At 37.0% G+C, this 26,373-nt stretch overlaps 1 protein-coding gene across 2 annotated transcripts in view; it reads right to left on the bottom strand.

The window, feature by feature from the left end:
- The window catches only part of LOC149828969 (clustered mitochondria protein-like), a 57,978-nt gene extending 32,812 nt beyond the window's left edge, over positions 1 to 25,166 (bottom strand). Inside the window, exons 1-16 of one of the 2 annotated variants that reach the window (XM_090017841.1) lie at positions 25,020 to 25,166; positions 24,315 to 24,554; positions 21,075 to 21,133; positions 18,777 to 18,966; positions 18,553 to 18,684; positions 16,144 to 16,294; positions 15,280 to 15,473; positions 15,102 to 15,203; positions 14,836 to 14,971; positions 14,528 to 14,656; positions 3,778 to 4,180; positions 2,836 to 2,940; positions 963 to 1,081; positions 652 to 760; positions 430 to 552; positions 3 to 134 (exon numbers count right to left, since the gene is read on the bottom strand). In XM_090017841.1, coding sequence (XP_089873967.1) covers positions 3 to 134; positions 430 to 552; positions 652 to 760; positions 963 to 1,081; positions 2,836 to 2,940; positions 3,778 to 4,180; positions 14,528 to 14,656; positions 14,836 to 14,971; positions 15,102 to 15,203; positions 15,280 to 15,473; positions 16,144 to 16,294; positions 18,553 to 18,684; positions 18,777 to 18,966; positions 21,075 to 21,133; positions 24,315 to 24,546 — 2,316 coding nt within the window. In that variant the 5' untranslated portion in view covers positions 24,547 to 24,554; positions 25,020 to 25,166. Of the gene's footprint in view, positions 1 to 2; positions 135 to 429; positions 553 to 651; positions 761 to 962; positions 1,082 to 2,835; positions 2,941 to 3,777; positions 4,181 to 14,527; positions 14,657 to 14,835; positions 14,972 to 15,101; positions 15,204 to 15,279; positions 15,474 to 16,143; positions 16,295 to 18,552; positions 18,685 to 18,776; positions 18,967 to 20,230; positions 20,325 to 21,074; positions 21,134 to 24,314; positions 24,555 to 25,019 lie in introns of those variants that run through there. The other variant, XM_090017842.1, reaches the window with a different exon arrangement.
- Positions 25,167 to 26,373: the final 1,207 nt, after the last annotated feature.

Here is a 26,373-nt window from a genome sequence, read left to right as displayed (position 1 = left end):
ACCTCTTTACATCCCGATAAGGTGAATTCTGTCAGGACATTTGGATTTAAAAATATATCCTCACTTGAAGAACTCGTTAAGGCAGGTGCGGAATCATTTAGTTCAGCAGTTTCACTTCCTTTTTCGGTCACATCCTTCACAAAGAACATACATATTTTAATCAAAATCATTTTTAGCTACAAATAGTATAAGACACCTTCACATTCCTAACTGATAGATGCATTTTCTCTTTTAAGTTGGTAAGGATATGCTTCACATCCGACAACAAACAGCTCAACAAATACTTCAAGAGGCCATTGAAATCAAACTTCTCAGATGGAAAGAAAAAAGCTGCAGTTAAGGTCCTTAAATTATATATAATCACAGTGTCTCTCAAAGGAAAAATCAAAAAACAATAAAAAAAATTATCAATTCAAAAGACCATAACACCTGTTGTAGTACATTTCTCATTGATTCAGAACCATTAGTACCGGTGACATCTTGACAAAGTACTTCCAATTGGGCCTTCCCATCATCTTTAATTGTACATTTTGACCTCTCCACAGCTTCAACCTTTTTTCAGATTAACAAATGGCATAATTAGAAAAAACAGTAAGTTAACCTGCACAGTGTTGCATATGTGATGTGAAGTAAACCACACATGAGAGTCACCTGACAAAATGAAGAAACAAGTTCAGGCCTAAGAACACAAAACCTAGATCCTTCACCACTGTAATTAGCATCTCTAGGAGTCACTCTCATCAAATCTAAAAGATAGTGCCTGTCCATCAATTACAACAGAAGAGAAGCATAGTCAAAGCACTCACATGCATTAGAACAAAAATACTTTCCCAAAAAGGATACTGTTTATTTCCCAAGGAAAAGAAATACTAAATTACTAATCAATAAGCACTTAAACAGTTACTACATCTAATTGAGAAGGGCATGGAAAAAACAAAGCATAGAAGGAAGCATAGGGAAACCTGTCATCACTACCAATAATGCCCTTGCATTCCACAGGAGCTGCTAGTTTGATGGAATTGCCAGACCCATCGAGGACCGTATGTTCCTTTAGATGGAGACGTTTAGCAGCCTCCAAAACCTGAAGAAAAAGAATATTACTATCAATTCCATACTAAGTGTGATATGCTGCTATCAGAAAAATCAAGTAGAAGCTACAAGGTTTTATGGAAAACAGGAAAGAGGAGTAGGAGGGAGAGAAGTGGGAAGGGACATCCATTTAAGAAAGTGATACCAAATCAAAAAGGAGAGACCATAAATAGCCATGATTATCTTCAACGTCAATGATAGAAACCTAGTCAACCCATGCAGATAGCAGCAAATAAAATGGATAAAGCAAAATTAGCTTGACCATAACTCTATTAAAACATGATCACCAATATCGTTCTCAGTAATTTCATGGCAAGATTTTACTCAGGATTCTTTCAAAAAGTTCCTTTTCTTGGAAAAAGCTAGAGAAAATATCAAAAGTTTTAAAATTTGATAATATAAAGAATAATAGAAAATATAAGAAAAACTAGGTTTTGTAGTCTTTTTCTTGCAAAAAATATAAAGAAACAGTCAGAAAAGTTTTTAAAATATAAAACATATACTTAAAATATATAAAACAAAGATTTTTTTTCTCATGAAAATTTCAGGAAAATATCGTGATAATATTGCAATAACATCATGATCTGTTATGTTCTGGTGATATTTTGTAAATATCACACTAGGCTGACCTTGAAATTCTGATAAATACATGATATTTTCAAAATGGCACCGAGATCAGTGACTATGTAATAAAGTAGCACGGTTTGTCACTTTGTCTACAAACAAAAAGTGGGAGCTGACAGTGGACTCCTTGTGGAACAGAACAGGTCTTGAAGACAACAAAACAAGGCCGGAAAGGATTACAGAGACATTTGGATGGTATGGGACAGGTCATTGTGGAGGAGGAGGATATTGCTTGTGTTTGGACAAAAGACAATTACCAATGTGTTTGAATACATACATACATGTATATATATTGCACATACCAGATGAACAAAGTCTAATATCCCAAATTATATACGCAATGAACAAATACATCACCTTGGCATGAAATGCTTCACTCCAGCAAATCTTTATATATATATAGGAAATCCTGTAATGATGGACGAGTTAAACACTGGACATGCATCGAACTTGCGTCCAGCGTTGATTCCAGACGATTAGCAGCGGTCACGAGCTCCAATTGTCTGGGTAGAAAACAGACAATTAGCGGTGGTTGTGACCGCTGTTAATTGTCGCGAAACAGTTACAAAAAAACCCTCTGCAGATCACGTGATATTCGTCCGATAACAGTGGACGATTTGCTCGCCCACTGTTACGGACCTCTCTCTCTCTCTCTCTCTCTCTCTCTCTCTCTCTCTCTCTCTCTCTCTCTCTCTCTCTATATATATATATATATATATATATATATATATATATATGGGTTAAAAGTTGCTACAATCGTTTGTATGTACAAACAACTTAGCAACTTCCATTTCCTTTTTTTTGGTCAAAGGGACCCCATGAGCGTGATCTCTACATGTTTTTAGTGGGGACCGGCTTTTGAATAACCAGAATCCGACCTGTGTATAGTTTTTTCTGGCAATGCAAAAATCAACAAGTGTAAATGCACCAATTTATCCCGACTCAAAAAACATGTTTTTTCATTGAAAAAACAAGATCCAAGGGTCGTTTCCCACTAAATCGAGCATGATGCACACATTTACGAGGTTAGATTTAGTCAAAACAACTTGCACCATGAGATTCTAACTAGACTGTACGTAACCAATATACCAAATTATAAACTCAAGTGAACAAACATATCACCTTGACATGAAATGCTTCATTCCAGCAAATCTTTTTACCATTGTCAACAGAACCATATAAAAGTGAGTCTGATTTATCTCCTTGAAGGATACCAGGAATGATGCTCTGCAATCAGAAAATGCAACAGAGTTAGCTCATGGGAGGAAAACTGCATAGGAGTTGGAGAATAACAAAAATTAGATAAGACATAATTTGCCTAATGGAAATACATTGATTTCACGGAATCTAACTTCATAATAAAGTCTTGCCATCCAGTGACAGTAACCAGTCAGGCTCTTGCACAGTGGTATAAAAATATGGCCAGTCGGCAAGGTTGCTGCATATATTGCACCTCTACCCACAAAGGCCCTAGCTTGGAAATTGCTAATTGCAATTGTTCATAAGTCATAGGTACCCAGAAAGTTACAACTTTTTCACACATTGACCTATCCAAAATAATCCTTTAGCTTTACACTATAAACAAATTGTCCATGACCTGATTTTTGTGGAACCAGCCAACAAAGAAGCAGATCCCAAATCGTTGATTGGAAGATAATTTTCCATTATTCGATAAATATCTTCCATCTGTGACTACATCTATAGAGGATCATGTTTCAAGAATTGCTAAAGCATTCTCACTTGGAATAAATAAATAAATAGCTGAGTGGGCATGCATTCATGAACAAATCTTAGCATGCATTATTAGGTGCTCAGATGGATATGATTACTCTTTGTCAGTTTGAAGAATGAAAAGAGAATTTGTATCAGCATGAGCAGAATATTGGACAGGATACGTAAATAATCACTCTGACACTAGGGCATCATATATTACAGGCAGCAATTTCATAACAGAGTGGAACTCCATGCACGTTTGTGAGCATTCACATAATTAGCTATGCAACTGCATGTGGAAAGACCATGTGTGCAATTTTCAGATTTTCGATAAAAAAAAAGGATCAGAACCTGTGCAACAACTCTATGACCCCTATAGTCAATTATTGCCATGGCAAGATTATGCAACCCTGGTACATCAGCTTCCTGGTAAGCCTTTGTTCCGCGTAAGTCATTATTTGCAGATGCATATGTTGCCTGTTCACTATCAGTCATTTGGACCTCTGCATGTTTGTCCTTAGCATCAGACAGTTGTTCCTCAGCATTTATAATCATATCCTTTAGGTCAGAAGTCTCAACAACAGTTCCATGCATCGAAGCCTTAACATCCTTCTCAGATGAAAGAGAAGAGTGAATAGTATCATGTTCAAAATCCTGAAGAGACTTGGACTTAATGGAACAATCAGAGCCTTTGAACATCTGGGCAATATCAGAGTCCACCGCGAAACTGAAGAATATATTGTTGTGGACATACCTGAAACCAGAAATAGAAGGAAATTTGTCAAAGGACACAAAAGAAAACTACAGAAGTGATGAATAGAATAACCATAACCTAAAACATATGCAAATCTCTCTACTACTTTTCACAGAGCACTTCAGGAAATCTTAAACTCAATGCATCAAACCACATCCACAAATGATGGATTTGATGCTCTGAATCAATAGCAAGCCAGTTAACCTCAACACAGAAGAGACATGGCCAAATTCATCAGCATCAAGACAAATGAGAAAATTGAAGGTTAAAAATAAATAGACATGTATGCAAAAGCATTAAAATTAATCAGAAATTGCATCAACAAATATAAGAACAAATTGCATCAACAAATATAAGAACCAAAGAATCTGATACCAACAAAATACCAGTAACTACAAGAATTTCAAAGTAATCACTGAAATCCCCACCTTATTTGCACTGTGAAATCGAAATGCTAGCAGAACTGCAGAACTCCAGTGGACAGAGAGACTACAGTTGTTCACCCATGTTGATGCTAAAAGCCTATTGCTAAAAGTAGGGGTTCTTAATAGGCTGGAAAGGTTAAGTTCCAATAAACATGGGTTCCTTTCTAGGATTCAATATCCAAAAGGATGTTTAAAATAGAACACAGTTTCGATTCAAACTATACGACTTCAAAAAGAATCTCGGTCCTAAGGTACATAAGGCAGATGGGAACTTTGAATAATTTCAAGATGTTTTTAAAGGAAATTAATACCACTAAAAAACAGTTTTCTGTAATGAAGTGCCGAATAAGAGGAGCGATATCTTCAAGAGCAAACAAGAGAGCATGCACATACGCAAATCGCCACTAATGGGCAAGATTACAATAAAACCACAAAAGTGGCAAAACACCCAAAAGAAGAGAAAAAAATATATTCCACTCAAGAAGGCTTCAAAGAAGCATACAATACAATTGGGGAAACCCCTTTATTTATAGGCACAAGGAGAGGACCCTTGGAAGGGCTCCTAAGGGACGTTGGAGCCCTTCCAACGGTCACAAATGTGACCGTTGGAGGCTCCAACGTCCCTTAAGAGGGGGCTTTTCCAAGGTAAAAGGAAAAAGGAAAATATAAAAATATACATGTGACGTAAAATAGTAAAATGGCTATTTTACCCCTAGTGGGTATTACAAAGGGAATGCATATATTTATATATGTAGATAGACACATAGACATATATATGTAAAGTATATATGTGTATGTGTCAGAATCTATATATAAATATATATAGCATATTTTAACACCGCCCCCCCCCCCTCAAACACACGGAGAGATCACTGAGAGTTTGCTAAGGAGAAAGTAAAAGCGAGGCAATGGCAATGCTTTGGTGAAGAAGTCCGCCAATCAAAATTTGGTAGGAACATATGAAAGGTGAATGGTGTCACGTAGGAACTCATCACGAACATAATGACAGTCCATCTCTACGTGCTTTGTTCGTTCATGGAAGGTGTGGTTGCTGACAATGTAAATAGAACTCTTGTTGTCACAACACAGCTTCGAAGGAGTTGAGAATGAGACGTCCATATCTTTAAGCAAGCTTCTTAACCATACAATCTCAGTAATGGTGGTGGCCATCGCACGATACTCCGCTTCTGTAGAAGAGAGAGATATTTTATGTTGCTTCTTACACCTCCATGAAATAAGTGATTCTCCAAGAAACACACAATAACCTGTGGTAGAAATACGATCATCGGGGTTGCCCCCCTTCCCAATCAGAGTCAGTATAAGCAAGTAAAGTAAGAGGTGAAGAGGAGGGTAAGAATAATCCTTTAGTTATAGTGTCTTTCAAATATCTGATAATCCTCTTGATTACGGACATGTGAATGGTAGAAGGTGCAGTCTGAAATTGGCTTGCACTATGAATCGCATGAGAAATATTGGACCTGGTGATAGATAAATGTTAGTGACACAATTAATTGGCGATAAGGAGTGGGATCTGCTAAAAGAGTGTATCACTGGCTCTCATCTTGGCGTTGATCACTTCTGGAGTCTCCACCTTCTTGTCATCTGTTAGCCCAGACGATTAATCATGTCGGAGGCAAGCTTCATTTGAGAGAGTATGCAACTTCAATTCCTAAAAGGTACCTTAGAAAACCAAGATCATACATATCAAAAATTTCTTTTAAAACATTTTTAATAAGTTCAATACCTTTTTTATCATTACCTGTGATGATCATGTCATTCATATATAGTAACAAAATTGTTATGTATTTGTCAGATTTTTTAACAAAGAAGACAGTATTAGTATAACAAGAAGAAAAAACATTATCGAAAACTACTTTGCTAAAGAGATCATACCAAACTTTTGGTGCTTGTTTAAGACCACAGAGAGTATTGTTTAATTTTAGGATATTCCCTTATCCAATTTCAAGACCTGACGGAGGATCCATAAAGACTTCTTCACATAGAGTTTCATTTAAAAACGCATTTTTAACATCTAGTTGATATATCGGCCATTGTTTAATAGAAGCTAAGGCAATTAAATTTCGCACACTAGTCATTCTAGCTACTGGGGCAAATGTTTCTTCATAATCAATCTCATATTCTTGGGCGTAGCCTTTTACAAACAACCGAGCTTTGTATCTTTCGAGAGATCCATCGCATTTGGTTTTAACTTTATAAACTTATCTACACCCAATTGGCTTTTTTCCAAAGGGTTGGCGAATAATGCTCTAAGTTTGGGCTTTGTTAAAAGCCTCTAATTCAATTTTCATGGCTTTAATCCAATAAGGATGATCCTTAGCTTTTTTAAATAAGGCATGCTCATGATAGAAGTGTATCAACATGAGACAAGTCTTAAAGTTAAGTGAAAAAGATTCACAAGACAAATTTTTGTGGTGGTCTACTATTACGAAAGGATCTCCTAAGTTGATTGTCTTCAACTGGTTCTTCTAAAGAGAATTCTTGGGAATATCTTTCAAGGGCAGATTGATGTTCATTTCCTAGCCGCCGGGTATACACATTAATATCATTAAGGTTCTCATTTCGAGAACCATCATCATGTTGTGGTATATCATTATGATGCAAAATACCATCACAAGAATTATCGCAAATAATTGCATATTGAGACTTCATTCTAGGAGCTAAGTCAAATAAGAAGAAATAATCAATGTCTTCTTTAGATGTGTGAATATCAAAACCATTTTGTTCTTCAAGAAAGTTTACATTTCTTGACATATAGAGTTTATTGTTTTGTATATCATAGCACCTATAGCCTTTTTCATTTTCACCATAGCCAATGAACACACATTCAAGAGCTTTTGATGATAATTTGTCTTGTCCTTGAACAAGCACAAAGCATTTACATCCAAAGATCCTTAGTCTATTAAAATCTGGAATAATTTTGAATAATTTTTCAAATGGTGATACATTTTTTTAAAGAAGATGAGGGCATACGATTTATAAGATATGTTGCGGTAAGAAGAGCTTCGGCCCAAAAAATCTTAGAAACATTTTTAGAGATAAGAAGTGTTCTTGTGGTTTCTATTAAATGTCTATGTTTTCTTTCTACAAGAGCATTTTGTTGTGGAGTTTTAGGACAAGATCATTGATGTAGAATTCCATTTAATTTGAGGTAATTTTGAAATTCTTTAGACATGTACTCACCTCCCGAATCAAATCTAAGTATGGCTATAGTATTTTAAAATTGATTTTGAATGAAAACATGAAATTCTTTAAAATTAGTGAATACATCGGATTTATTTTTAATAATATATACCCATGTATATCTAGTAAATTCATCAATAAAAACAACATACTAAGAGTATCCTCATTTGGACATAACGGGTGTCGGCCACCATACATCGGAATGCACAAGTTCGAAAGGTCTTTTTGACGCAAAATAATTATGCGAATATAGAAGCGAATAAACTTTTCCAAGAATACAATCGTTGCATGTAAATGTATTTGTATTACAAAAATTTTTCAAGAAATGAAAGAGATACAACTTAAAGATACTAGGATGTCCAAGCCTCTTGTGCCAAGTCTCAATATCTTTAAATTGAACATAATTACAAAAAGATTTGGATGGCAAAGACAAAAAATCCATATAATAAAGATCCCCTCTTCTATGGTCTTGCCTAATCCGCTTCCCGGACCGAAGATTCTGCACATAGCAATGGGTAGGTAAAAGAGAGACATTACATTCAAAATCGGTAATTTGAGAAACGGGAAAAAGATTTAGGTTAAGTTTTGGAATAATTTGTATTTTGAGAACAAAAAAATCTTTGTTTTGATCATAAGTTTTCTCAAGGTTTCTAATACCTTCAACATTTAAGGATGTTTCATCGACGGTGAAAACGTATAATTTGAATTTATTGAGACTTGGTTTTGACAAAAGTGATGCATTCGGAGTCATATGAAAGGAGGCACCCGAGTCAAGAATCCAAGAGGTCATACCTGAAAAGGATGAGATGGCGGCACCGGAAGTGGATGGTGTAGAGGATGATGGAGTGGAGTTCATCTTCATGAATTGTTGTAGAGTTTCGGTAAGATGAGCAATTGACACTTTTATGTCTCCATCTTTCTTTGAATCTTCATTTGAAGAAATTTCTCCAACGGAAGTTGCCTTCGTTTTGAACTTGGGGCAATCTGGACGAATGTGGCACGGTTCATTACAATTATGGCAAATAATTTTTCTTCCTCCACCACCATTATTTTTCCAAAAATTGGGTGGTTTGTATGGCCTTACATTGTTGTCGGGTCTAGACACGGCATGAACTTCATCAACATCTTTTTTTAAGGCCAAACGAGTCTCTTCTTGACATAAATCGGCCAAAATGTCACTTAGAGGAATAGAAGCCCTATGAAGAAGGGATCCTCTTAATTGCTCAAATTTGGGACGAAGCCCATGAATAAATTGAAAAAATATTTTCTTTTCCATTTGATCTTGCCTCATGGCAATAGCACTACCTTCCTATTGTGGTTCGAGAAGGACAAGTTCATCCCATAAAGAAGATAGAGTACTATAATAGTCCCTAATACTCATATCACCTTGGTTGGTTTCTCTTACTTTTTCTTGTAAGAAGAAATGTCTAGCAAAATCTTTTTTAGTGTGCATGTCTTTCATAAAGAACCAAGCTTCATAGGCCCTCTTGAACTTTGCAAGATTTGCACAAATTTTTAATTCAACATTATTCATAAACCATGCTAAAATTTTAGCATGCTCACTTTCTCAATCTTTCATTTTTGAAGAGAAGTCAAGAATGACTTTCTCTTTTTCTTCTTCATTCAATGTTTTTTCCTCATTGCCTTCAAACTTGACAATTTCAATTGTGGTTCCGAAACGGTTCCACACACATAACCCCAAAGTTTTTTACCTTTGAGGTTATTTTCCATAACGGCCGCCCACATACGATAGTTGGTCCCATTTAATTTACATAAGAGATCGATTTTGGCATCTTTGTTGGTCATTTATAGAGAAAGAGTTTGAAAGCAAGAGAGAGGAGAGATATTACTTGACAAGAGAGGATCCGATGAAGCTTTCACAACCAATGCTTTGATACCATGTAATGAAGTGCTGAATAAGAGGAGCGATATCTTCAAGAGCAAACAAGAGAGCACGCACATACGCAAATAGCCACTAATGGGCAAGATTACAACAAAACCACAAAAGTGGCAAAACACCCAAAAGAAGAGGAAAAAATATATTTCACTCAAGAAGGCTTCAAAGAAGCATACAATACAATGGGGGAAACCCTTTTATTTATAGGCACAAGGAGTCCTCCCTTGGAAGGGCTCCTAAGGGACGTTGGAGGCTCCAACGTCCCTTAAGGGGGGCTTTTCCAAGGTAAAAGGAAAAAGGAAAAAGAGAAAAAAGAAAATGTAAAAATATATATGTGGCGAGAAATAGTAAAATGACTATTTTACCCCTAGTGGGTATCACAAACGGAATACATATATTTATATATGTAGATAGACATATATACGTAAAGTATATATGTGTATGTGTATGTGTCATAATCTACATATATATATATATATATATATCATATTTTAACATTTTTTGTATATTATATACATCATAATTATATGAAGAACAATTCAAATTGCATTCGCATAAATGTATAGATGATTGATACCATTAAGGTTCTGGAGAAGTATTGTGAAATATTTGACCATCTTTATGATTTTTTTGTTTGAATTTAGAATATCTTTCTGAGAGATAATGTTAGAGTTTACATGTACGAAATCCTGCTTGATGCCAACCAATGGTAGGCACAACCATGGAAGTTCAAATTTTGTAGCAGGGAATGATACTATACAAATTTCTACAACCTATAAGGCCATACATATAGACATACATAATACACATGCATGCACATAAATGGAAACGTGCTACTATGGCATCATGGGCTAGGAGAATATGAAAGATGGGTGGCTATTTGATCTTGGTGGCAATGTATAGCCTGGTGATACACATGGTTGGGCAGTAATCAACAGATATTTTGTAGTTGAAAGCAAACAAGCCTTTACCAATACTAGGATAAAGACATCCATTATCTTTTTTAACGAGAAAGGCTTGACCACAAAGCGATCTTGTGGACTGGTTGGATTGTAGAATGGTTCCTTATAGGAGTCTTAGCTTTTTTTTGTGCCATTCTTTTTCATTTTGATTCTTTTATGCTCTTCTGGTAGTGTGAAAAAACGAATTCCATTCATGATATACTTGCCCATGCAGGCATTTATCAATTCTATATGAAAAATATCTTCCTACATGGGGATCTTCAAGAAGCAGTATACATGGTTCCACCACCCAAGTTCATATAAAATATGAGACACGGTATGTAAACTCAAGAGGGCAATATCTATGAATTGAAGCAATCACTGAAATGAAACAATACAAATACAATAGAATGCCACTAAGGGCTACAAGAGAGCATAATTACAATAGGGCCACTAATGGGCCAATCAGAATCTCAACAAAGGAGATAATCCACAAACACAAGTCACAAAGAGAACACAATGTAAAAATATAAAATGTATTGAACAACAACAATGCTTAGAAAAGCATATATTCATACAAGGGAGAGCTCCATTTATAGAGCCAAACAGGAGAGAAAAAGGGAGGCAGTCCAGCTAGTAGTTAGACTGCCTCCAACGGTCATTTACAGTCATAAATATGACTGTTGGGAACAGTCCAGCTAGTTGGACTGCTCCAACAGTTATTAACTGTAACAGTCAAAAATTAAAAATACAGAAAATAAAGACACTAAAAGGTCCATACAACCCCTACTAGGCTGTCCCTATTACATGATGTGAAATGACCAAAAAAAGCCCCTGATATACATACATATATATATATACAAATATATATATACAATATATTTTAACAATCACTTCATACTTGGTTTGAGAAGTTTAATTGAGCTATCATAGAGTTTGGATTTCAAAGAAGCACTTTTAGCCACACCTTATTCATAAAGAAGAGCAAGTTTATCACCATTATTATTGTTTATGTACATGATATTATGGTGACCAGTGATAATAAAATGGAAATCAAAAGGTTAAAGCATTATTTAAATAAAGTGTTGATATCAGAGATTTGGGTCGTCATCAAAAAAAAAAGATATCAGAGATTTGGGATTATTGAGATATTTTCTCGAAATTTTAAGGTCACAAAAGAGGATAGTGATCTCTCAAAGGAAATATGTGACAGATCTATTGAAGGAAACAACAGCGTTGAGTGCAAACCCATAAACATCGCCCTGGGCAAAATTGCAAACTATGACAAAATGGCTGAGAACCCTACGAAGATAAGGTAGCATCTTCAATAAGCAGTATACATGGCTCCACCACCCAAGTTCATATAAAATGAGACGTGGTGTGTAAATTCAAGAGGGCAATATCTATGGATTGAAGCAATCACTTTATACTTGGTTTGAGAGATTTAATTGAGATATCAGAGTTTGGATTTCCAAGGAGCACTTTTAGCCACACCTTATTCATAAAAAAGAGCAAGTTTATCACCATCCTTATTGTTTATGTACATGAATTTGTGGTGACCAGTGATAATGAAATGGAAATCACAAGGTTAAAGCATTATTTAAATAAAGTGTTGATATCAGAGATTTGGGTCGTCATAAAAAAAAAGATAACAGAGACTTGGAATTATTGAGATATTTTCTCAAAATTGAAGTATTAAGGTCACAAGAGAATAATGATCACTCAGAGGAAATATGTGACAGATCTATTGAAGGAAACTGCAGCATTGAGTGCAAACCCATAAACATCCCTCTGGGCAAAATCGCAAACTACGTCAAAATGGCTGAGAACCCTATGAAGATAAGGTAGTTATCAAATGCTTATGGGAATGTTGATCTACCTCACAATCACAGGGCCAAACATTGGCTACAATGAAAGCCAATATATGCATGCCCCAAAATTGGTATTCGAGCTTGGTTGCCGGACGAGCAAACAAAGCTTTGCTATACAAGCAAAGCTACTTTCTTTAAGCTTGTCTCGTATAGCGCCACGAGGCTTTTTTTTAATGCTCGTGTAGCGAAGCGTTTGAGGGAGTTACCGTGATTGGCAATGGCGCACAACCAGAAGAGGGCTTGGGAAGGCAAGGTTACCCGCTGGGTAGCGCAGCGCATCTGTTTCAGGTACAGAGGCGATGAGGGCTGCTAACTCGGCCACTCAACTTTAGTGCATGCAGGTGTTGAGAACTATCTTGAATGACGGGACCTTTCATCAAACAGCACTGCTGCAGTTCATGAAAGAGATTAAGAACATTGACTTTCCTCAAGTTAGCGCTGGTTGTTATAAGCATAAGCTTGTTTCCGGCAATGGTGCTGGAGACCGTATACGCCGTTCGGGCCCTAAAAGAGGAAGCGAAAGCAACCAATAAAAAAAGGCACTGAGCTCGCAAAGCGAGCGAGGGAATTGTTGTTGTTTTCTTTCCTTGTTTTCTTCTTTAATTCTTTTATTGTAAAATTCTTTCCTTGACTCAAAGAGGGAGCAAAGTGACCAAATTAGAGAGCAAGAATAGTGAGCTCGTTGTCTTGAACACTGGGGTTTCTCCTGGAAAGACAGACATAGAAGATGGGAGGAAGTAGGTCTTGTTTCCTATTTGTTAATTCATTTCTGGTCCATACGACTTCAGGCAGATAAAACAACTGCTAAAATTATGCCTGTCAATCGAGTAGGTGATTTTGGATTAGTTTCTGAGATTTTGGGTCATTTTACTCTCTTTCAAACAGTAGAGTCTTCCATTATTTTTGCTCGTACTAGTACCCCCAGAAATTCTTGGATTTCAAGCAATATGAGATGGCATGCCATAACTAACATTTGTATTTTACTTCTTATTGGTGCTGTTGGGAAATCTGCACAGATAAGATCGCATACTCGGTCACCCGATGCAATGGAGGGTCCCACTCCAGTATCCGCTTCAATTCATGCAGTTACTACGGTAACAGCAGGCGTTCTCAAGATAGCAAGGTGCTCACCTTTATTTGAATACCCACCTACGGATTTGATTGTTATTACTTCTGCAGGAGCTATGACGTCCATCCTTGTGGCAACCACTGGAATATTACAAAACAATCTAAAGAGAGTCATAAATTATTCAACTCGTAGTCAATCAGGCTATATGACCTTTGCTTGCGGCGAAGAATATCCGGAAAGGAACTTTTTACTATAACAACAATCCCGATCTTCACATGATAGAAGATCTAAAATTGGTTTTGGTGTCTTTGTGGTGGCAATCTTGTCTCATTGGGGAGCAAGAAGCAAGATGTGGTCTCTAAATTGATGCAACTAACAAGGCCTCCCTTTCATTAAAATGTATAAGAGAGTATCAGGTAATTATGAAACAACTTCTAAATTTTAAGAGAACATCTGCAATTTAATAAAGAGCATTATTACTCATTTTTCAGTGTTCAGAATTAAGCCAAGAAGGATGATGATCTTAAATGGTGAGAGTAACCTAGATTTCCTACTTAATACAGAAATGTGGCAGGAGAATAAGAGGATTGCATGATGACAAGAACAAAAGTAATAACGCCAACCCGCAGTTAAATTATTCAAAAGTCAACATTGTTACTGATCAAATCTTACTATCATATGCATGTTTCAATTTTAATGAAAGACCATCATCATCCATGAAAAATCCAAAAACTTCTGAATCAATTCCTTATTGACAAATCGTGATGAGGATGATATTATTGAAATTAATGTAGTGGTCATGTAACCAAACATAAAATAACTAGGTCAAAAAGTATAGCAATTGAGAGCAGCACCTCCAAATTTAAAAGGACAAAAACTAGTTACAACTTTCATATAAGAGTAATTCTAGAAGACCTGTTTCAGCATTCCAATCCATACTCACATGTGGAAACATTCTGGGTCGGTTGGGTTTATGGGAGGTATGCATCTGTTGATAACTCCAACTGCACCCCTTGTTGCAGCATCAACAAAGTCACATGTGACTTTATAAAGAGCCCTATCGCGCAAGATCCTGCAGATGTTTCAACAAGTTAAGAACTAAGAGCTATATGGCATGACACATCTGCCAACAGAAGGTTCTTACTTATAGCATACTATTCTTACTTTTTTCGGACAAAAACATTAGGAAAAGCAGAAAAAATACTAAGGAAATATGGAAATCAGTGGAACAACATGAAGAACTGACTACACCTTTCCTGGAAGGATTCGTGAGGAAACTCCCGGCAGGACTGTAGTTCCTCATTCCAGTCCCTCTGCATGCCAATCAACTCACTTCCATATGAAAGAGCCAGTGCATCCTCAGCTCTAGCAGCATCACGTTTATAATCTAGAAATAAAAAGACCGCACAAAGATGAGTAACTAGATATGATTTTAAATTAATTCAGAATGCTAATTGGTTAAGATCTTGGGTTTGAGTTGAGTCCCTTTGGAGGCGACCCTAGACATCGGTAATTACCTGGAGCTGGATACATCCCTAACCATGAATATGGGGGTAAAAGAGACTGAACACTCTCAAAAGGATGAGCAGAAGCTTTGCGGTCCAAGATTTCGCGAAAACCTTCCCACATAATGTTGTAAGATTAACAGAGGAAAGGTAATTAGCATCTAAAAGAAGCTTAAGGACTCGCAAATACCTTTCTTGAATCTGGGGCTAATTTTTTGAAGGAGACCTATAAGCGTAAAAGCTTCACTAGTGTTCTTGGCAGGCCTTGGATCTAATATATCTCCCACACTTGAGTTGACATAAAATGCTCTTGTAGTCCCAGTAATACAGACTTTATGGCCTTCTAAAGTTTCTACATCCAAATAAATCAAATCACCAACCAATCTGCAAACAAGGCAAGCCACAAAACTACAAGTCAGTACATCTCAACAACTACAGATGTTACCAGAACCAAGCAGACCTTGCCCTGTAAACATGCATCATGCAATCATATGCAACTTTTTAAGTTTGTTTGCACAGGCATTCATATAAGAAAGCTTATGCATATTCTAAAGTGAAAAGGCATGTGTGCCTGTGTGCCCACCCACACACATGCATATCCACACCCCAACACACACAAAAGCACATATGCATCCATCTACATATCTTATAATTGCCACGTATTTATCTCAGATGTCCTGCCCATTATCTGTACATCACCAATATTTCAGTTTGTAGTTTGTACTTTGCAAATCTCTTTTTGCAAAGCCTTTTCAACATCTTCATGCCTTAACTGGATAGAACACTCAAATGTATGACATCAACTTCCTTATCTCAGTTTTAATTTCATTGCAGAATTACATTCAAGTTAGAAATTTAAATCGGACAGATGATGTTGAATGCTCAGGCTGATGTGTCAAAATGGACGAATAAGTCATACATGCAGAAAAACCCAATAATGGTCAAACATAACAGTATCAATAAAATAAAAGGTATATGTTTGCAAAAATACAAAAAAACTTAGTTAACCAGATCAAGTTTCTAGAACATATTGTTATGAAGGCAAAAAAACTACCGTCTGTGGCTAGGAATTGGATTGAACGATGAGAACACAATGCTGTGTACACATTTGATGTCTTTAGAAGAGGAGGATAATAGCTTGTCGAGAGAGCCTGTTATATCTTCCATGAAACCTAGTCTGTCATGCTCTGCAACCTCAATTTGGCCTGCATATTTTAATTCTGATAGATCAGATGATTTCTCCGATCATCATGAAAAGTACACCAATCATGACAAGCATGGACAGTTGGTGCATGAACCAGGACACATACTGATATCTTGCATAAAGAATTTCACAATCATTTACAAGTTTAAGCAAAGAAACTAAAACAATTCAGTTTAATTGCCATATTTAAATATGCCAAGTTTTGACATGATCTTGATCACGTCTCAAAGCCATTATTTTGATATAGTGGCATAGCAGCAAGCCAACTCGGTCGTCAACAATCACAGTGGAATGAAATAACCATAAGAGAAAATGCCAAGTGCAGAAAAGGAAGATAGCATCAAAAGAATTGCATAGGAAGGATAGAAACACACATACATATGTACACATGCAAAAACAAAAACCCAAAACAAGCAAAATATACAGATATTTTGGGTATATGAATGAGTTGAAAATGCTCCAGAATTCCTCAAAAAGAATTCTGCAGAACCCTTGCAAAGAAAAATAAAATCATACTTAAAAAAAGAAAAAAAAAACAGCCTTTTCAGATTTAAGCAGTTAAATCTGACCAACAAACAAACTGAAGCAAACAGTTGTGACAAGTTAAAGAAGAAGATGATCATTTGCAAAAGAAACAAAGAAGTTTGAAGGCAGAGCAAGGACAATCATGAACTTGCTCCAAACCACACAGCACAAGGTTAGAATGAAGAACCCAAGTTAAAAGAAAAAAATGTTCATATGAATGGTTACAACGAAGAACCCAAGTAAAAAGAAAAAAAGTGCTTATGCAAGATACATTAAAAACAAACAATTAAACAACTGTATCTGGATAATATCAATAAACATTTTCTCTGCGATCAGGAAATTCTCAGCAATTAAAAATATTAAAAGTTGAAAAGAAGCATGTTTTCCTTTTTAAAATAGAAGTCTGAGGGGCTTCTTGCAAGTCTATTGGAAAAATAATAATAATTATGCCAAAATTTTGTTTCTCAGGTTATTTGATGTTTTTAATATTTACAAAAAACATAAAAATACAGGAGATTGGTGACTATGATACAAAAGCGTATAATGGGAAGAGAAATAGACAAATAGGTAAAAACAACTGTCTGGTATATTAGTCCGTTTAACATTCATGAGAAATCTTTCATCTAAAATTTTCCAGACAAGAAAGATTATTTTCCATGAAAACCTTAGTTTATACTATGACAAACTGGAACTACCAAAGCATAACCAATAGAAGAGTTTATGAAATGAGAAAATACACTCAAATTACTAAGATTCAGACTTCTTCAATTTGGTCAATGAACCATAAATCCAAATAAAAATCAACTCCATGCTATACATAATCAAAAGGCTCAACAAGTTAACATTGGCTGGAGAACCAACCTTCCAGGACTGCACTTAATTTTAGCTTGTCAACTAAATGGTTGTCACATGTAGGGCTAGTAAGCGAGCCGAACGAACAGAACAGGCCATGTTCGAGCTTGGCTCGTTTACTAGTGGAGCATGTTAGTGACTCAGCTCGTATTCGTGTTTAGCCGAGCTGAGCTCAACCTCGGCTCGTCCCTGAATGAGACGAGCCAAACATGAGCTGTCTTGTGTAAAAATATTCCATGTTATTTATACATGGAATATATGTATTTTTTATATATTACACTTAAAATATATATTATATTTAATAGTTCATATTTATGTATATATTTTCCATGCATCCTTATCTTTGTATACATATTTTCTTTTTGTATATTACACTCAAAATATATATTATACATAAAAAATATTTGTTTATCTATAAGAGCTCGACTCATTTAAGCTAAACGAACTGCTCATGGCTCGGCTCGGCAACTATACGAACCAATCATGAATGAGTTTGTGACGAGCTGATCTGAGCCGAGTCACAAGCTGTTCGGTTTGTTTACCAGTCCTAGTCATAAGTCTCTTCAAGACTCAAAAGAGACCAATTTTCAACTAATCTTAACCAGACTCTGTTGAGCCTAACTTGACTAAACTAAATTTGCTTAGGCAACTCTTTCATCTGGGAGATGACCTTGGAGTCTTGGACTAGTAAAAGCTCCCAATCAATAATTTTGCCGAGTAGAATGGACTCAACCAAATCAAATATCTGGATGAAATCACAGCTGTGTCCAAGTTGTCCATGTGTCACTCTTCTTTGAGCCTGACGCAGAGTAACCTTGTATGCTTCTTTTTAGGTTCTAATGTCTTCTTGGCAATGAATACGGAATAAAATGGTGCACATACCAGCAGCAGTCTGATGACTTGCTTCATGCTGCAATGCAAATGATGTTGATAATGATGAATGAAGAGAGGAAAGAGTAAGTAATTCTCGGGCACGCCGAACATGCGCTCTTATAGATCTCTCATCATATAATCCTGTATTAATCAAACCCATTAGCTCAAAATACTACCACTGTTTAATCAAATAAGACTAAAATGCAAACATTGATAGTTCAAACTAATTGCACCTGCTATCATCTCTAATGAGCAACCACCAGTTGTAATATCTGCAACTTCAGCTATTTCATTATAATCCTCTAGATGGTGAACAGAACCATCCTTTGCGTGGAGTATCAAATCATAGCAAGTAAAGAAGCATGTCTCCGGAGCATCAAGAAGGAACTGCCTTATATCCATCACAGAGTCTCCTGGATTTAACTACAAGTTTTGACATACAAAGTCCAAATCAGAGTCCAGAAACATTCAGATTGCAACAGTAATGGACCAAGAACTTTAGCGATAGAAAAAATAAGATGGATACAGAAATCTTTAACATCAATATATTCAAGTTAATAAAAATAGTCAGATGACACCTTGAAAATATATGAAAATCAATAATTTAAAATAGTTCAATTTTTGGGAAGAATACCATGACCAAGTTAGACTTTTAGATTCTGTTATCTCATGGTCTTGATTACTTTCTTGAGAGACTTAGAACTTAGTGTTTGAATTCATGGGCAATCCATGTTTTGAACATCCACATCCAGCATAAGATATATGTCTCATGTTTTCATCTGTCTATGACACTGGAATGGATATATTCCTAAAACTCTAATTTTCATTTTAACGATTGGGATTCTTGCATCCACCTAAAAAAGGGGTTCTTTTCTAAGCCAGAACATATCAATCTATTGACTTCTCTTATCCTGGTAAATTGGTAATCCTGTCCCTTTTCTTTCCCTCATCCCTCAAAAAAGGGATTCTTGTATTACCCCACCCTTGTCCATCCCCCATCCACTATTGTCCTGTTACTCTTTCTTCCAGCTCCTTCCACCCGCCAACAAGGTTCCTGGTGTGTAGTAAGCAGAATACCTGTTCAGAAGCTGCTTCAAGTAACTTTCCTCGATTTTATTTCTTTATCAGATTTTTTAGTTGGTCATTAAAATGTTATGAATCCATCAAATAGAAGGAGCTCACTAAATACTTTTTTTATATTCTCCAGTTTTATCATCACATGATTTTAGACAATTGTGCATTATTTTAGTCCTGTTTTATTAGCTATTGTGATGTAGATTGCTATGATTCCTATAGTTTTAACCTGTTTTAGATATTTTGTTATTTTCTGTTGTCACATGCAAACATGAAGACACTTATGGACAAATCATGATATCACAAATCATGTCCTTGTGAAAGTCTATGCCACAGGTACAAGTGCGGATACGTGGAGTATCACACAGATTTCTAAAAGTATGGGTACAGGCCCTACAGGGGCATCATAGCAATGCACATGTATACATATATGTTTGTATGTATTTTTGAGAAATATTATGTATATATGCACCTACATATGAATGCACACACACACAATCTATATATATAGGTGTCAAACACCATGCAAGAATGGATAAAAACAAACCTTTATGCACCCAAAAAATGGATGAAAACAGGCAATGCATCAGGTCAAATCCAAAACTAGTCTGACCTGTACCCAATGAAGTACCCAGTACTGGTATCCATGCCGACACAGGTAAGATCTCCTTCTTGAGTGGAGGGAGGATCAAGTGTGATGAGACTGCACACTTTTAGTGTGTTGCTGCACCTGAACACCCACCATCTTTGAGATACAGCCTGTCAGCTGTGGGGACCAACAACAGATGGTGGGTGATCAGGCACAGCGGCACACTTAAAGTGTGCAATCACATTGCATGTGATCTCAATTCCGTGAAGTGCCCATGTTATTACATAAATGAAAGACAATCAATGGTCTGCAACATCATACTGAAATCCTTTTGAATTTAACACAACTACATATACATATCCATGTTCTTTGATACCCATATGTTCAGTCATCATGTCAAAGTATTAAAAAACAGCCTTAAAGAAAAGAAATTAAGCTTTACAAAAATAAGAAGTTAAATACAACACAAAATTTCCAATAGAACTGATTGGAAAGCAGCTGCTGTAGCATGGATACTCTACATTTATTAGCATATAATACAGCCGCATACTTATTTCAAATAATTGATCATCACAGATTTCATTGTTCTCCATGTGCAATTATATTAACTGCATGTGTTTCAATGAGCCTCTCTAAAAACTAGCTACTGGATATGACTCATTTGATCATTGGAGAATGATATCAGCAAATCAAAAATATCAAAGTCAGCACTAAAAGACAAGGAAAAGAAGAGGAAAGCATCAACAAGACTGTTAAATTTTCAAATGCAATGAAACACCAAATAAAAAATGTGATTGTAAGTTCAAGCAAAGCAGCATGCTAAAGCAGAGCAAACTCAAAAATTAATTTATCAACCAAATTAACTTACTTGTAGCTCTAGCTTTTCGCCAGATTGTGTTTTCACAGAAACAGGATAGAGATGAACATCTGCTAATGGAAAGGCATGGAGAAGTTATTTATATCTCCATCTCCATAGATAAATATAGATTTTCGCTTAAATCAAAAACTTAATTCCTTTTTATTTCTAAAACTGTACAACAGCCCAAGAAATGTAGCAAATATCCATGCAACTATAAAATTTTCAAACTAACAGAAAAAACAAGCAAATCATGAACATATAATTAAATATCACCTGACAAGAAATTCAGTGAAGAAAAATTGACTGCATGTAAGTTTTAGAAAAAAATGATGGAATAATATATGCATGTATATATTCAATGATAATCTTGCAGAACTTTAATGAAGTTTCTAAGAGAATTACTGTTGCAGTTTTAATTGTAGAATCAAATGCATATAGAATACCCAGGATGATGAAAGCTAGATCGGGCCCAAGCATGAGCCAGGCTGTTGGAGCTCACCTCAGTCCACAACATATCACGCTACAGCTAGCTCAAGCTCAGCTTGGTTGTGATTGAGCAGACAGATGTTTCTTTTTTTTATCACTCTTAGGGAAGGAAGCAATGGAGTTTTTGAACCCTACAATTCATTCTTGAGACCCATAGTAACCATCAGGCTGTCTCAGTGTTTCCTGTTAGAAGGTTCACAATATAGGGTATATGTATCATTCGCAGCACTTTAAACAAGCTCATTTAACCTATAGTGAGCTTAAACAAGGGTTCAAGCTTGGCTTGTTTAATTAAACAAGCATAAAAGTAGGCTTAAGCTTGAGCCAGTAATGAGTTTCTTGCAAGAAGTGTGGCATGTTGCCTACCCCTACTTGGAACGCCAGTAATCCAGTTGAGCAGGATTAAAGCAAAAGTAGAACAGGCATTTAAAAGACAAAAATAAGATGTCCAAAGCATACACAAACAATTAAATTTTCAAAGTTAGCATTTTTTCATTAAATGCAGCAGAATCTCATTATAAATGTCGCCTGCAGCCTAATGTGACTTGGTTCAAATCATAGTCCCTTGTATCCTTCAAGGTAATTTCTTGCCATTCTCGGAGTTTTTTTTTTTCAATAGGTGGTTTTTTCAAGAAAAACACCAAGGCTTAAAAAACTCAAAATATATAAATCAGAGTAAAAGAGATAATAAATAATAAGTTTTTCATTATTTTTCTTGCAAAAATATAAATAATCAAGTTTTAAAAGATTTTAAAACAAAAAAAAACAAAAAGTAAAAAAAAAAAATAGGCTTAAAATATTTTTAAAAAATCCCAAAAATATTGCAAAAATACTGTGATATTATTGAGATAGTATCGTGGTATTTTGAATTCTAGTGATATATTGAAGATATCGCAATATATTGCCTACCTTACATGGGAAGCTGGACCACTTTATTGGAGGGGACCATGATAAGAAGAGTTTTCCTAGCAAAGGAAAGACTAACCATTATAAATAGAAGCAACTTTATCTTATTGGACTAAATTAATACAATACCCTTTTAGGCCCTATTTGGAAACTGCCAGTTGATGGCAGCTAAGGATGCAAAAACGGAATTCATAGTTCTCATGGTTTTGGCAAATTCATGTGCATGTTTGGGCCAATTGGTAACTCACATGGGGATTTACCACTTCCAACCAGTTGCCTGTTTGGAATGTCACTTTAAAGCTGCATTTAAAATGTTGGAAAGGTATCGGAAGAGGAGCTGGAGCAGTCGGAAGCTCTGATGCCGTGGGAGTGATGGTTGGCAACTCTGTGACAAATATCGCAATATTTATAAAAATATCGCGATATATCACGAGAAATTGCCTGAAAGTTAAAAACGGCAATTTCTCATGAGATTTTCAAACCATGACAAATATCACGATATAGATTTTTCTGAAAAAAAAGCAGGATTTATGAAAATTTTCAAAATCTCTTGAATTTTTTGCCTGCCAAGATTTTGCCATTTTTAACTGTCACTATAGTTTGCAACTACCATCTCATTAAGGTGGTAGCTGAAATGAGGAACTGGAAGTGGCAGATGCCACCCCAGTTCCCTCTTTTCCTTTTTTTCCGTCCTCCCCAAATAGTCGGTGGTGCTGGGAATTCCCCAAATCCGCTCCGGCTATCTTAGACGGACAGTTTCCAAACAGGGTCTTAGTGAAGGTATATTACAGAACATCACTAAATCAACTCAAACCCATCATTAGAAAATGTGACCTTAATGTCCAGGACCTTCAAATACTCTCCATTCAGCCTTCCAAAGGATTGCATCTTGAAGACCTACTATTATTTTGCCTGCTCATATATGGACAAACATAATGCAAGTTGACCCTGCTTCCCTACCAAAACCATGAAATTGACTGGTTCTCCAAAATGATCCAAATACGTTTTCATAGAACATGCTATGAACAATGAATCACATCGATCTATGAGACACGGATACTCCATTTTGTCTATTGGAAACTTCATAAAAATGGCTGTATCCCTATATCCGCAACCGTCTCCATGTAACTTAGATACCAAGGTTGCTGTTGGAGGATGCACTGCCTGGAAAAAAATTTACAAACAATAGAAAGATTGTGCATGCACTGCAATAGCCAGAAACTAGACATCATTATTAATTCAAAGCACTACAAGGCTGGGTTCAAATGACATAGCTGGATGTTTAGGTCACACTATCATAACCGAGGGTATCCCCCAAGCTTGCCTATCAAAAATAAAATTACCATCTTCGAGATACAAAGAGCCCATCCGTTCAAGCACATCGCAGGGAAATATGGAATAGCATGTTTTGCTGCTCAACAGCATTAGTTCAATTCTCTATTCACATTTCCACTTTCTCACCAAGTATCCGATCTATGTGCAACAAAGAATACGCACACTACGCACAATTAGACATGTCCATCTCACTCTCATCCAATTTTGGGGTTCCTTAGCTGACAAATGGAACGACAGTTTCTGAACCTCAAGCGAACTCCAGATTCTTTATATGATAACCAAAGCAGGAAACAATGTGATGCCTACTAGCATGCTTGTAAACTGTCAAACACTGGATGTCCGACCCAGCAGAGCTACCATGTCGCCTTTAGAAGCAATTATCAGAAATAACAACAAAAGGGTTTAAGCCATGAACCCAAAATGCAAGCACATTTCCAATTCATGAATCACTTCACCACAAGCCTCATTGACTAAACGTAACACCAGTAGCTCACACAAACCAAAAGAAACTCAGAAAGTTACCTTCACCCTGTTTGGGTTTAGTGCTCTCCGGAGTATTGGCCTCGTGCACCTTAATCTCATCACCCCCACCACCAGCAGAAGCTTTCTCCCGTTCGCGGGCACCCGCATCGCCGTTCTCTTTAGGCAATTCCGCTGCACTGTTGCGTGCGTCTGCCGCAGGATTTGATTGTTGGGTATGAGCAGAATTATGCCCTCTTCCTCTATTCTTCCCTTTTCCAGACTTCCCCGCCATATTCACTCCTAAGAAAAAGAAACAAGCAAACATCGGAAGAAACAAACACAAACAGCTCTCCAAGAACTCTAACCAATATCAAACATCAATATAAATCTTAAAAATATGCATGAAACCCTTCAACACTCTCTTTCATTGAACTCAATAAGTATATACGTTTTGGGGTTTTCGGCTGCAGCACTTATCCAGAAAATTTCTCCCAGTTTTCTGGATAAGTGGCTGCATGAAAACCTTCAGAGACAGAGCAACCATGGCAATCATTTCTCAAGAGATGCATGGATGCGAAACAAACATGAAACAGCAACATTTCTGAAAAAAATATGGTTCAATTGAAACATAAACAAGAAATAGATAGTTTCGATGGTGAGGAGAAGGATTTCGTTCCACCCAAATCGTGAAAAACAGATAAATATCAGGATATAGCTTTCCCGATGGCATTCAGGTAGATGAAGAAAGGAAGAAAAAGAGATTACCGATTCCGATCCAAATTTCAGGAGAAAGAACATAGGAATTGGAAGTGTACTGTGGAGGGAGGCGGCGCCCGAAGAGACGGAAGCGAAGCTCGTGGTCTCGTGTTTTGTTTAGAGCTCAAATGCTCTCTCTCTCCTATACTGATATGAAAAAAAAATTATTTATTTTCTTCTTTTAGGTGCCAATTTTTAATGATTTACCTTGGTTCTCTAAGAAATTTCTGTCATGCCATCCCCCTTTGTGTGATCTTCACCTTCTCCTTAATCAAGTCACTAAGATTAAGATGAAGATTTGGTTGGTGTTCTACATCATAATAGGTCTTTCATGTGCCACTTCTAGGGATATCAATGGTTTGGGTAGAATACTTAACTGATCCAGATCCATATACAAGGACTTGATGATCTGATTGTGCAAAGCTATTCTACGTTTTTTCTGGCCACGTGAATCCGGCTCCAAATCCGATTATGCCATATTTGATTGTATAGGATTTGTGAATGCCTGCAACTAGGGGTGGCAAAACCTGACCCGACCCGCCAACCCGCCTCTTAGGCAGTTCGGGTTGGGCTTAAGCCAACCCGTTTAATAAACGGGTCGACCCGCGTAACCCGTTTATTAAACAGGTCAGGTTCGGGTTGGGGGTATGCCAACCCGCCAACCCGGCTGACCCGTTTAATAAACGGGTTAGGCAGGTGGGTCAACCCGCCAACCCGTCTGCCAACCCGTCAACCCGACCCGTGAACCCGTCAACCCGACCCGCCAACCTGACCCGAGAACCTGAGAACCCGTTTACCCGACCCAACCCATTTATTAAATGGTTGGCGGGTCGTGTTGGGTTACCCGTTTATTAAATGGGTCGGGTTCATGTTTGCCACAGCCGACCCGTTTAATAAACGGGTCGGGTTTGGGTTGAGGTGTGCTGACCCGCCAACCCGTCGGGTCGACCCACCAACCCGTCGGGTCGACCCGCCGACCCACCAACCCGACACGATTGCCACCCCTACCTGCAACTAGCCTGAATCCAATCCATGCACCTCAACCCTATCTATTTGTCATGTATTTTACTTCCAAGTGGATGATTAGTATGCTTGGTTGAACGTATGTTTAGGTAGGAACATGACCCTGAGACCAAAGTTCAATCTACGCCATCGAGTAGGGATGGCAGTGGGTGGGGGGACCAACGGGCTACGCCCTGCCTCGCCCCGTTTGGATCAGGGATGAAGGGCATGAAATGAGGATGAAGGTTAAAATCTATCCCCGTGCGAGGATGGAGGCGGGGATGGCCTTACGCTTTTCCCCGCCCCACCCCATTCCAATCCCCACCTAGCCCCCACCCCGTCCCCAATCCTTTAAGGAATG

This window comes from Nuphar pumila, chromosome 9, assembly GCF_984573655.1.
Source record: "Nuphar pumila chromosome 9, dmNupPumi1.hap1.1, whole genome shotgun sequence".
NCBI lineage: Eukaryota > Viridiplantae > Streptophyta > Magnoliopsida > Nymphaeales > Nymphaeaceae > Nuphar > Nuphar pumila.
This window is presented reverse-complemented; position numbering and strand designations above follow the sequence as displayed.